Genomic DNA, 15,057 nt, shown 5'->3' on the forward strand with positions numbered 1-15,057 from the left:
GAACAATGTATATTGTATGGATAATGAAATCATATATTGTCGAACGAATACAGATGAAGCGACTGCCTTATTGCTTTTGTAAAATGAAAGTTCTACACAGGATTACCAATTAGTATGAGGTCTGAGTTGAATGACTTGCTTCTAGCTGTGAGTCAGAAAACTTCTAAATACGTCATTGTTTTCATTATAAATGAAAATAATTAAGGAAATGTGTAAATGGATAAGCAGACAAAATTATTAGGATAGAATTGCTTCCCTGAAGTTTTTTGTATAATTTTTATAACACCTATTCTCATTATACATCTCTTTTACATAGAATATTAACAGTATTAATCTGAAAACCATCACTCTGAAACCCTTATCATTCTCAAGCAGCTTATCTGTTTAATTATATGAGCAACATTCATTTCCAAAAGTCGAAATACTTAATAAATACTTAACGTATCAACCCACCCATGATAATTTCAAATTGATTTTATTAATTATTCATTTGAATTAACTTTTTTGAGATACCATAAAAATAAAATAATGTAATTTTACGAAAATATATTTCAAAGGAAAATTTGCTTAATTGAGGCAGATTAAAAACATGTCGTGGGCAGGATGTGGCCCGTGAACTATGCTTTGGACAGCCCTGCACATTAAAATAAACAATACTAGGGGTATTTCGGAGGTGTAAAAATAATCAGCATGGAAAACAATTGCGCAGGTGAAATGTTAGCATTACTGAATACTGTATATAGTCGAAGTCTAAGATGGAGCAGAACTAAAATACAAGGGCATAGAGAAATTGGAACAAAATTACAGGTCATTGATCAAAATTAATTGTTTATTTAGTACTCATATATCCATAATTTTTTCAATTTGACAAAAGACGTTAGAACTCAAATATTAAGTACAAATATACACAAAAGCTCAACATGGCAATCGAGTCAAAAAAATTCTAAAAACTAAAAACATCAATAGCGAAACTGAACAAAGATATCGCTTTTCTAAAGAAATGTAGCAAAGAAAATATCACCCCTGTCAGACACAAAATATCAATTGAATACAAGAAAATATCTTCAACTATATTACAAAAACTGGAAATAGATTTGATGCAAGACTCAATCCAATCATTAAGATCCGAGTTGGACATAAAAACAAAAGAATCATATTATCTAAATATAATAAGAATATAAGAATCATATAAATCTAAATAATATCTACAAAAGATCTAATTGACCCTGTGGCTTCTCCAACAAAATATACATCTGACAAATAAAAAGACACTTATCAGTAAGCCTTGAATAACACCTGAAGGAATCAAGAAAAGAATCGAAAAAACTAAACCCTCACATAAAATATCGCCACACATATAATAATAGAAAACTACCACATCGACAGAGATAACGCCCAAATAATCAAAACCATAAGAGATAACTGAAAATTAGAAACAGCAGAGAGCATCGAAACATACAATCATCAGGCTACACGTTTATTCAATAGCGATAACTGCAACGTACGAGGGCTACTATATATATTTCTGACCGAGGCAACACTAAGTGTTCCCAGGTGCAATCTGACATTTCCATTGGAAAGGTTGACATTTTTTAGCATAACATTACTCATAACGTGTTGTCATTTAATTGTGAATTGTTTTATTTACAGAGACTTGAGAAATTCATCTCGACCAAAAAATTGCTTGCTCAACGATGAATTCCGTAAAGGTCGTCCAAAAACGGCCGTTGTATCAGAGAACATTGATGCCGTGCGTGAACTGATAATGCAAGATCGTCATGTGACATACCGTGAGATAGAGGCATCCTTGGGCATTTCTCCCATCAGTATTCATTCGATATTGCATGAACACCTAGCCGTAAAAAAGGTTTGTTCTCGTTGGATCCCGCACAATTTAACAATAGCTCAAAAAAAGGCTCGTGTCAATTGGTGCAAAGAAATGTTAAAAAATACGATCGTGGAGCTTCAAAAGACCTCTATGGGTATGAGCCCGAAACAAAACAACAATCGACCGTGTGGGTATTCGAAGACGAGCCAAATTCAACAAAAGTTGTTCGTGGAAGAAGTACTTTGAAGCAAATGGTCGCCTATTTCTTCGACAAACTTGTCATGTGACGACTGTTCTGCTTGAGCAACGAAGGACGGTCACTTCTGAGTGGTACATCACAATTTGTTTGCCTGAAGTCTTCGGAGAAATTCGAAAAATGAACAAGAGAAGACGAATCATCGTTAACTATGACTACGCGAGCTCTCACACATTGGGTCAAACCAGCGCCGTACAGCCCTGACTTGGCACCCAATGACTTCTTTTATTCCCGTTGACCCGCACATCTAGAAAAAAATACGTGGTCAACGATTTTCGTCGCCGGAAGATGCTGTTGAAGCGTTCAAAAATCATGTTTTGGAGGTGTCTCAATCGGATTGGAAAAAGTGCTTCGACAATTGGTTTGAGCGCATGCAAAAGTGTATAAATCAGGCTGGAGAATACTTTGAAAAACAATAAAACAATTTTTGGTGATAAATATTCCTATTTTCATTATTAGGCGTCGTATCATCATGACTTCTTAAATACATTCTAAAAAACAAATCCAACCATTTGCCCGAACTACCTAAGCATAATCATGTCTAAATAACAAAATCAGACCCATCCCGCCACCATTTTTTACCTACACCCTCAAGCACAAAAACAATAACCCTACTAATTAAAATTAAATATAGATCTGTAATAAATACAAATATTTTGTAAATTGCATAGATGTTTTTAATATTATGAATTCTTCTTATAAAGGCAAAAGTGAATTTGCCGAAATACGTATAGAAATATACTAAAAATAACGATCGGAATAAAAGCTAAAATTCTTAAAAAACAAAACCGACTTTATATACATAGCAATTTATATATTAACTGCACTTAAAGTGTGAATTCCGGATACAGCTGTGTAAAGAAAGAATATACTGGGTCAGCTATGAATCGATTGTAACGAATTTTATACTCTTCTTCTTCTAGGTGCCTTGTCCGCTTCGAACGTTGGCTAACATGATTGCTATTTTGACTTTATCTACAGCCTCCCGAAAAAGCGATCTTGTGCTTTTATTAAACCATTGACGTAAATTCTTCAGCCATGATATTTTTCGTCTTCTAGGGCCACGTCTGCCTTCAATTCTGCCTTCAATGATTAATTTCAGTAATCCGTATTTTTCCGGATGCCTCAGAATATGACCAGAAAACTCTAACTTACGGCGTTTTACTGTCTCTAATATTTCTGTCTCTTTGTTGACATGCCGAAGTACCACCGTATTTGTAATTTTTTCTGTCCAGCTTATTTTCAGCATACGTAGATAGCACCACATTTCAAAAGGCTCGAGTTTATTCATCGATGCAACAGACAGCGTCCACGTCTCTGCCCTGTAGAGGAATATAGAGAATATATAGCATCGCAGCATTCTTATTCTGAGCGGTAATGACAGCTCTCGTGTACACAGCAAGTTTTTCATCTTGATAAAATAAGACCTTGCTTATTCAATTCGGACACGTATTTCTTCACTATTATCTCATTGCTCATTAAGCTGGCATCCCAAGTAGTTGTACTTATCAGTTCTAATTCTTCCAGAATTAGGTCGTTAAATTTTATATAAATATATAATTGAGGTACTTAACTTACAAGCTTACCACACTTAATGATTTTTGGACAAAAAGCTATCATCAACATCTGTGCCTAAAAAACGTTTGCTCTTCAGTGTCTAAATTAAAAAAGTACGGCTGTACATCATTGGGAACATGTGTTGTAATGGAAAACCGTAACCTGCCAAAGATTATGCAAATATAGATTATATATTTATAGAAATTCAATAAACGCTGAAACATGTGTTAAAGTAGTTATTCCTACAACTGAGGAATTAACAGCATATATTCTGAATTTATATTTCTGGAAATTTCAGCACCCTACGACATAGTCGTTCTTTAATTTTTTCAAAAACAACATATCTGGTACATATTAATTTGACTTATTGCTAATATGTATTTATGCTATGCTCATAGTCATATTATTTCAGACAGAGTTACTAAATTGGCATAGAAACGGGCTAACTGAAAAGAGTCTGATATAATGACTTAAACTTCAAATAACTGTATTTATTCTCCAATATATGCCAGCATATACATATATATTAAACATGTTACTCGTATCAAATCAAAAGGCAGGTAAACGCGATGTAGCGTTAAGTGCCCTACAAACGATTAGAATTTGTGGAAGAGGTTGTTGGAACTTTTAAACTTGGATTTTAATATAAAATACAAGAAAATTAAAAAATCCTCACACAATAAGTGCTAACACTTCATTGTAAATATAAAATAAAAATTTGATGAAAAATAGAAATCAATATATTACACATAAAACCCGAATTATGGACATACGCAACAGTCAAAAAAGGGACATATCAAGAATATTCGTATACGAACGCAAATGCTAAATACCAGTTTGCACTTTTAAACCGTATTCCCATTTTTGTAGTACCAATATGGCTCTAACATATATGGCAAGTTACATTAATTACGACATTAAATATTTAATTTAAATTTCTAAATGTCATGTATATAGAAAAATAAACCAAACTGAGCATGAAGCCACTTTTAATAATATTTTTTCATTCTTAAAAATACGATATAAGATATATTCTTTTTAATACTTTTTGTTATTCTCTTTGGCTTACATATTATATATTCCTACCACGTAATATAGATGTTAAACACAGCTGATTTGGATGATTTGGAAAAACCACAAATACGAATAAGTAATCCAGCATATGATAAATACATTTATAAATAAAAAAAATAAATATAAAGAAAATTTTTACATACCCTTCTTTACTACATTTTTAGTACAAGTAAAAATCTATTAAAGCATTACACGTACATATGTGTGTAAATTAAATTTTTATTAAAAATATTTAACTTTTAAAAAAAACATTTTTTTTATTTATAGTACACTAGTGCATAAAATATAAATATTATTTAAATTTTAAGATATATTATTTCGACTGCTTTGCCCGATTAAGTCGTCACTCTTTTATTCCTTGCTTTAGACTGACTCTGAAGATTTTTCTTCATCATGACTAAAGTCATAAAGTAAAATTTAGACTTTGGATTAACCAATCGAATTATTACTTCTAAGATTCTAATATTTTCTAGAAGCTTTCTTATCTCCATCCTATAGGATTGCAGCTTTTATTTTCTAAAGCGTCTCGTAAGCATTTTTAGCTTTGGCGTCAATAACCAAATGGCGAGATTAATGTTCAATAGTATTTGGACATTTTATTGATTAAGCATTTTATTTGAAATTAATGTCTTTTGTTACAGTTTCAAAAGTAAACATCTTGCAATATTGCTGCCATAAGAACTATAGACTTTAAGCCTGAGTGTAATTGAATACATAAACTCGCGTATAAGTCAAGCCTAAAAGACGAAAGTAAATGAAGCACTCGATAGTGTTTGCGTTACAAGGTACATTGAAGAATAAACCCACATAGGGTTCTGAGATATTTTTAATGCACAATATTTAGATATGCATTCTAAAACTACAAAATTTATAAATGATAGTGCAGTACCGTTATTTAATTTAGGGATTTAACTCCCCCCCCCCTATCTAAGCTGAATAGACCCGATTCAAAGAAGTAGAAATTTGCTGATTCAATGTATTGAAGAGAATCTTTTGATTCTCATTAAAATTTGCAGTCTGTTTTTGTTTTTAAATTTTTATAATATTTATATAATTTTTAATAATACGCATATATAATATATATATATATATATATATATAATAAAAATATATATATAAAATATATATAAATATATATATACACATATATAATTAATTGTTGACAACTTTGCATGTCTGTCTATTTTATTTTGTGTTTTTTTTTAAAGTTAATATGTATAACTTTATATTCGAATTCTATGTATTTCGATATTTAAACTGATTTTATATTTTTTTTTTTTCGTAGTTTCATTTTATAGATTCTTAATTAAGATGATTGGTTATTAATAACCGTAAAATTTTTTTTTAAAATCTTGATGCTTTACAATATTATTTCCAAAGATCAATATAGCTCCATCTTTAATGATTTTTAATACTTTTTTCGCTCAAGCTAAGGAACTGGCAAAAAACAAGAACTTTGTGATAAGTTAAAAAAAATGTTTATATAGAAATCGTAAAACTAGTTTAAAGTAGTGTTGTGAACAGTTTTGTTCTAAATAGTTTAACTTTTAATTTTTTACTTATCCGAAAGTGAAAGTTGGTAATGTAAAAATTTTTTACAAAATGAAGCATAGTAATATTTACTAAAAACTGTTAATAAAAACGAAAGTTTATTAAAAACAAAAGTTTATTAAAATAAATACACAAAAGTGTGTTACAAAATAAAATGTTAATAAATTCTTCCCCTTATTAGGATGAAGCGTCCCGATTCATTGAAGTTCTGTTCAAGCCAACAAACAACACTGGTCACAGTTTCTATGCATAACAATAAAATGAATTGTTTTTATTTTTATGTTTTATAATATGTAATTAATTATTTAATTTATTTAATTAATTTAATATAATATTTAATATGTAAAACAGTATTTTTTTTGGATACAAATTAGTAAATAATGTTTTAGTTGCTTAACGAAATTAAAATATTTTTAAAATTATTATTTATATAAAAATCATTTTTTTACATAACTTATTCATATTGATATATTAACTTGTTGTATAAAAAAATTATTTTAAGTATTTCATTTTGATTTGTTTATTTTTAATGGGTTTATTTATACATTTGTTACGCCAGTATTTTTAGCAAATATTATAAAGTGTATTTGATTATTTTTGAGTTTTTTGCATTAATTTAAAATTGTGCTTAAATTTACAAATACATTTAAGGTCGTGTGCGAGTTCGAATAAATTGAGGTAAAGTAAATTGAAATTTTCTGAGGATTTTTTGTACTGCACTTATGTAAATATTTATTTATTGCACTTATTTATTATTTTTGGTCAAAAATTTTCAAATTTATTTATTTATTTATTAAACATTTTATAAAATTTTCACAATGGTAATACCTAATTTACCTAATTTTTATCTATTTCACCCTACCCGAAGTTTTGGTAAATATCAATATCGCTGCCATACCACGACTATTTCCCTCAATTTATCATTAATTTACTCGAACTTGCAATACGGCCTTATGTAAAATATACATTTAAAATAGAATAGAAATAGAATAGTTACTTAAGTCCAATTTATTTTTATTTATCTTGCTTGTATGAAATAATTCAATATTATTTATTATTAGTAAACGTAATATTCTTCATTACCAATTTTACACATTTGTATTGGTATATTTATAAATATGTATATATATTTTTGAATCATAATTATAAAATTAATTATTTTATACTTATTAAATGATTATTTACTCGTGATTGTTTTGTTTTGAATATAAAAGATTATTTAAATTTTTTTTGTTTTTTTTTTTCTTGTTATTTTAAAGTCATAGATGTCAAGTCGTCTAGTAAGTATGTAGGTAGTTTAGCTTAGTTTAGTTATTATTTTAACTTTCAATTAATTAACATTTTGATTAATGTTATTATGAGAGGAAATATCCTTATATATTAAATAGCAAATATTCAATACTGGAGATATTTGATCTATAATGCATGTACATATTTATTGTTTGTTATATTATATCTTTGGAGTTTCTAATTCTAAATGTGTCAGTGTAGAAGCGAAGTTAGATTTGGAATAGAATTGTAGACAAGGGTATTACTTGATCTAAACAGGTGTATCAGACTTAATACTGATTTATACGCAGGTGTCTTCAATAATTGATTTAGTTATTTCAGCAAGAAAATGATTTTTCTCTGATTTTACGTTGAAAGGTTTTTATAATTACTTGTACGTAAGACATAATAAGTCTGTTCCACGAGCTACTCGTAATAACTTTAAGTAACACTGTGTACACACAAGTGCGTTCCACCAACAAATTTTCGTATATTTTCGTGTAAATTTTAATTGTGTTTTACTTGAGATTTACTACGAGTAGCTTGTGGAACAGACCTAATAATATCAATATGGGTAAGTAAGACATAAAAATATCAATAAGGGAATTAAGATTTTCTTTATTTAATATATTGCCGGTATATTCTTTAAATATAAAACTTAATTTTTATTCGAGATCTATGGTCTTATTTTCGTTCCCCCTTCAATATCAGAACACTTGTTTTTGCTTATGAAAACTAATAGTTTATAATTTTTATAATGTTTATATACCACACTAAGCTTTATATTTTATATGTCCAAATAAAATGCATAACATATAAGAATTGGTTTTTTATTAGTATTCGTATTAAATAAATAAATAATAAATTTTATATTAAAATTAGCAGCAATACCGAAATAGTCGAAGTAATCGCCGACCTGGTCTCAAGCAGCATGAATGCAAAAATGGGAACTACAAAAAAATTGAATATAGAAATTACGAATAGTGATTCACAAGATCCCAATGTAAATCCGTTACTTAATCGTTATCATGAAGATATTAAGGTTTCCAATAAAAATGATTTATCAACGGAACCAAAACCATCTGTGGGTGGAGAAAAACTTGTAAATAAATTATTACCAAAGCATAATAAACAAATAAATATTTCGGATAAAGTTGATGTGCCAAAAGATTCAATACCTATTGTAGAGGAACCTAAAGTTGTGAACAAATTATTGCCAAATTATGTTGACCAAGAAAATATTCCGGACAGTGTTGACCTACCAACAGAATCAAAAACTACTGTAGATAATGTAGAATTTATTCCTCAAACAAATACTATAAGTTCTACCGTACCTTCGGAAAGAGTTGAACTTAAGATTATATCAAAAATTATAGTGCCACAAAGTGATCAAATTAATTATTGATTTATCTGTAATTTAAGTACAAAATACAATTTTGTAGCTTATATTATGCATTTCTAATAGATTAAATAAACAATATTTAATGAGAGTAAAAAAATATTTTTATAAAATTTTTATTTATAGATGTAAATAAAATATGTAACTAAATATTATTTTGTTAAAAAACAAAAAACACGAATAAATATTTTTGAATTTAAGCATTTTCACTTTAAAAATTCCATTGAATCCTCCATTATTTATTGACAATGTTCCATAAGAAGTACTACAATTATGATTATTACAAATTAAAAAATAGAAAAATTATAAATAAGTTATATCAATTTTGATATATGGGCATTATTAGTATTATCTTAAATAATTTTTACCTATTGGTTTTATTTTTTTAGTAGATATTTGTTTTACAAATTTTAGTATTTATATCTACAATTGTATTATACGTAATATATAGTACATCATATGTATTATATTGTATTCTACCTAATTATCTGTGTTGTTTTAAATCGGAGCCTACTTTTAATTTTGATTTATCTACTTACAAACTACGAATAGTAAGTTTCCAAGTGAAAAAATGAAAAGTGATTTCTAAAAAAAAACTATTGTATACATATGATTACACCAATGTACACTTCCAAAGTCCATTGATGATGGATATTTGTCAATATCCGAAACAATTGTAAGGTAAGCTATTATATTTAATATAATATTTTATAATAATTGATTTACATATAAAGGTTTTCATTTACAAGGAACCACTTAAAATAAACCTGTGGAGTTTGGTTTACGCGAAAAATATTACATATAATTTAAAAAGATATAGTAAACTCGTAGATTCCTTAGACATTTAATAAAATCAAAACTAATAATCTCTCTTTTGTTTTATTAGGATATATTAAGATTATTTAAATTATATATATCTTCAACTTATATATAGTGATTTTATTAATTTTCATTTAACAAATTTTGAGTAATATAAGATATAAAAATATATAACTATTCCTACACAATGTTCAAAATAGATTATTATTTATGTTCTGGAACTATTGGCGTTAATTATATATGAATTTCAAACAAAATTATTTAAACAAATTTTTTTTATTAAATATAATCAAAATTAAAATGGAAATTCTGGATGATTTGTAATACCCTTAAAGAAAGAGAAATCACAAACTCTTATATTTTCATCCAACTTAGATAATGTTTGTATTTCCTCAGCAGTTAATTTAAAATCAAAAATATTTAAATTTTGTCGTAAACGTACAGGATTTGTACTTTTTGGAATAGCTGCTAAGCCGTTATCGAGTACCCAACGTAACAAAATTTGTGCTGTAGTTCTACTATGTGCCTTGGCTATAGCGAGAACTTCAGGAACATTCATCAAATCTGGAATTTCTCGTTCTACACCAGCTTTTTTATTCAATGCTGCGATGCCTTTGGAACCAAGTGGTGCATATGCAGTGACAACTATATTTTCCTCCTTACAGTAATTAATCAAATCACGTTGTTGTAAGTATATATGATGTTCAATCTTAAATCATATTAATATATAGAAACATATTTTATATATTTTTTTTTGATAATATTAACTCACTTGTAAATTAACGGGACGTATTCTACAGCTTGGTAACAATTTTTGAATTTGTTGTTTATTAAAATTTGAAAGTCCAATGGATTTTGTGTAACCATTATCAATCATTTCTTCCATTTTCTAAATACATAAATTTTTAAATGTTAATAAAAAATACATATATATATTATATACCTTCCAAACGGCAACATGATTTGTACTTGAATCAATAACCACATCACCATTTTCATCACGTTTGATGTCTCCATCGCCAAAATACAAAGTAAATGGTGTATGGATCAAATATAAGTCTACATAATCCAACTGTAAATCAGCTAACGATTGCTTAATCGTTTCCTCAACTTCTTCAGGTCTGTTAGCTGTAAAATACGTTTTTAATTAATTATATTTTTAAGTGAGTTGAAGTAATAATTATTACCAATTGGTGGCAATTTTGTAACAATGAATAATTCTTCACGGCGTACTTTCCCTGAATCTAACCACTTCTTGAGTACGCGACCTATGGCTTTTTCATTTAAATAAACTGGTGCGGTATCAATGTGACGATATCCTTCATCTAATGCTAAATCTATGGCACGTTCTATTTCCTCCTCTGTAGCCTGAGAATTTATAATTTTGTAATTTATTGAGAACTGGGTTAATTTTAATAACAAATAATATAAAATTTTATAAGGATTTCATAAAAAATCATAATTTTTTCTAGTAAATTGTTAATACTATAATTCTAATGAAACAATTTATATTTGTTTTTATTTGTATTTTGTTTGAATATAAATTAATGTACGACTAAGAATTATTAACAAAAAATAGCTTTAATGATAATAAATAGCTTTAATGAATACTAATAATAGTATTCATTATTATAATAGCTTATACCCAAAAGCTTATTTTAGTGTTAATAATGGTCCCTTGTGATGTTAAGTATACCACTATCTAAAAGTCAGTACTAAAAAATCACTTTTAAAGCAGAAATCGGAAGCATCTAGCACGATTTATAAATTTATGGCTAGATATGGAGCTAGATATGAATATAAGCAACTCAATTAGTAATGAAGAAAATTTCAGACTTATCACATAGCATACTGCCATCAATATGCGACTTAAAATCAATGATTAATTTTAATTATAGATCATCACCAAGTCTCACATTCATGAAGATTAATTTTATTTAACTCAGTCTCGGTGACCTTTCATTTTTGTCGCATTCGGTAACATTGTCCATTGTGAAAATAATCATTTTGTGTTTTAATAGAACTTAATATATTTCTCAAAGAGAGCTCAAGGAATAAAGTTAAGAGGCAACATATTTTCGGCTCAGCCATTGGATAAAATATATTAAAAAATTTTTAAGTTGTTTATTAATATTTATAACTGATTTGTAAGTATATATAATTTATATGTATGTAATTTAGAATTAATTTAGACTATTATTTCAATACATTATATACACAATTTTATTAATATTTTTTTTAATTAAAGAAATCTTTTTTAAATTATGTGGCAACAATGTTATTTGTGTAGTTCTCCCGTTTTTAGAAAAGTGAGATTATTGTAAGCATCGTGACAAAAACAGGAACATTAATGGATCACGAAACAAATACACAGTGTGGGAATGGATGGGTTGTACTTGAGTACATGCCGGATCTGCGTCGTTGAACCATTTATCATTTCAAATAAATGACTATCACATATCCCAACAAGTGATTCAAAAAAAAAAACCAGAAAATTACTAATTCATTCATATCCCTATGAACGGTGGGACTTTTACAGTAGTGCCGTTCGCACATTTCATTCATTGCATACATTCCTTGTATGAAATTTGGATTTAAAATGTATTCGACGATCTTTATGTACATATGGATATACCGAAACCTATTGCAATCGAGCTAACATCAGTGAACTCGAATATACACGTGAACTAACAGCCCTACTCATAGATGCAATATCTTTTTCGAGACCAAGATTGCACTGCAACCATTTTCTCAGTGGGTCCTCACCTATTATTTCCTAGAAAGAACGACCTTTTACACGCGCAGCATGAACTTTCCTATTTTAATTGAGATTAATATATTGATTGTCATGTGCTAAACAGTTATTTGTTACGCATAAATGTGTCTATTTCCCAAGTGTGCCCTAATGGTTGCTCTAGCGACCATAATGTTGCCAATGTTTCCTTGTCTCTATGCACACACTAACTTTAGTCCAATCGATCTTTGGACCCGTCCCTTTGTCTAGTGTTTTCCAAATTGATACTGATTGGCTTCAATGTAAATCCCACTCATCCCCAAACCATTTTTGCTTCTAAACATTCCCTTCCATTCTCACACAACCACTACCTTCTCACATCCTAACTCCACTAAAACCATCTCTTAGGAGCGAATGGTGAAACTTCAGTGTGGAAACTTCATTCTAGTAATTAGGGGAAAAAGCTGAGAACAAGATGCTTAATACTTAAAAGTCTAGGTTTAGCTCAGTCAGGAGACATATATGTATGCATACGTCTTTATAGTTCCTTTTATGTTATCTGCTTAATAGATCTCTTAGGATCACAACAATAACAACAACAACACAGATAGTGGTTTCTTCGTGCAAAATCAAGAATTTGGTGTTCTTCCTTGCAATCCCCTTGCCATCGACAACATAAACATCTTTACAAACTTAATATACAACATTTAGACTGTGTGACTATGGATGATAGAAAACTATGTCATATGAGTTTTATTTTCCTTGCTGGTAACTGTAAATAGATACATATTTATTCTCACGACTCATAAACATATTAAATGTGTAATTCTTAGAAATTAATAGTAATTATATTTTTAATATTTGATTTATAGTTTCAGATATTGCATTGTTTATATGATAAAGTAACGATTTTTATAGTTTTAATATATCTTGATATTTCTAAAAATAACTTTAAATAGTTGGCAACGGAGCAATCCGATTGCTTAAGTCAAGTCTGTAAAGTTAGCAATTATCTGAATAAACAATCTGAAATTATACTAAGGTATCCACAATAAAAGCAATAAACTTTTACGCTTTACATAGATTATATACATATCAACATACATACATTCATTCATACATACTATACATACTTGAGAACAATAAATAAAATGTGTGTTAATACTAAATAAGTAACAGAGTCTGGTGTATACTTTCTTATCTTAAAAGTTAAAACAGACTTAAAATGCTGAACTACATATATACATACACACATAAATAAGTGATGAAATGAACAAATAATGGAAATGAAAGTGTGTGGTGTTTTAAACACTGGAGAAAGTACCACAAGAGTTTCCAACAACCCGCAGACTGCAGAGTCAAAGGAAATTTGCTTGCAAAATTCAAGATAAATTTGAAGCATTCAAACGTTAACGGGCGCGGCAAAGAAATACTGAATATTCTGGTTTTTAAAAATTGAATGCTTAATGCAAATTTTTTTTCTTAGCAATTATTTTTTAATTAATTATTAATTAATAGATATTCAAATACAATACATACATACAAAATAAATACAATTATAAACAATAATAAATATAAATATATTTTTATACTTTACCTGCCAAGTGCCAAGACCTAAAACCGGCATTTTCTGACCATTGTTGAAAGTTAAATATTGTTCGGATTCCATTATTAAGCGTTAATTTATTTTTTATTTAATAAAAAAAGAATTATTTTACACTTTAAACTGAAGTAATATAAGGCACTACCAAACGACCAACTATTCGAATCAGCGACCAAAATAAAACTGATCACGCTTCATGGTGTACTAACAGATTGCCATACATTTCCAAAAAAGTAAAAAATATTTAAGTTCAGCGTTGTCGACATAAGGAAAGGCGCTGCGCTGCATATACATTATGAAAGAATATGTATACTAATAAGCATATAAACATAACTATTACAAATAACTTAATATGTATAACATAGTATTTTAGAGATAAAATTTCAAGTTTATGCTATTAAATAAGATTTTAATTGGATCAATGACATCCAATTAGAGAAGTAGAAACTGACAAGACTTGTACCTTATATCCTCAAGCAGATCTGTAGAAAGTTGAATTAATTAAAGCATATAAAAGAAAAGATAATGGCAAATTGTTTAATCGTATAGCCTATTCATTCATCTTGGAATAAAAAAATTCGATATCAGATTATACTTACAAACTAAATTTTTTAGTTATAAATATAGTTAAAAATATATTTATATTATTTATGCATTATGTATCATATGATATATGTATCATATGATATACTTATATGTACATAAATTCTTATGTATACATATATGAATATGATTCGTAAACTACCTAATATAGAGTGGCAAGCATGTTTTCCATAATCCATTTTATTCTTTTATTTCTGAGATATGCAATAGAGCTGAGTTAAGGAGAGAGAAACTATTTTTATTTATTTAATACCATATTTTCTCCTCAAACAAAAAGACAATGCATATTATTTCATATTAACCGTAAACTAAATGTATTTGCATATAGCATAATATCTATGTATAATATCTATTCTTACCCGAA

General features: G+C 28.2%; 1 protein-coding gene across 1 annotated transcript; it reads right to left on the reverse strand.

Annotated features, from left to right (window-relative positions):
* Nucleotides 1-10,016: 10,016 nt before the first annotated feature.
* On the reverse strand, nucleotides 10,017-14,275 carry LOC119680248 (aldo-keto reductase family 1 member A1-like). Its single transcript, XM_038092967.1, has 5 exons — nucleotides 14,085-14,275; nucleotides 10,941-11,121; nucleotides 10,697-10,881; nucleotides 10,526-10,642; nucleotides 10,017-10,462 (listed from the first exon to the last, which is right to left on the reverse strand). The coding sequence occupies exons 1-5, from the start codon at nucleotides 14,154-14,156 to the stop codon at nucleotides 10,049-10,051; spliced, it is 969 nt and encodes a 322-aa protein (XP_037948895.1). The 5' UTR covers nucleotides 14,157-14,275; the 3' UTR covers nucleotides 10,017-10,048.
* Nucleotides 14,276-15,057: the final 782 nt, after the last annotated feature.

This window comes from Teleopsis dalmanni, chromosome 2 (genome assembly GCF_002237135.1).
Source record: "Teleopsis dalmanni isolate 2A chromosome 2, ASM223713v2, whole genome shotgun sequence".
Classification (NCBI taxonomy): Eukaryota; Metazoa; Arthropoda; class Insecta; order Diptera; family Diopsidae; genus Teleopsis; species Teleopsis dalmanni.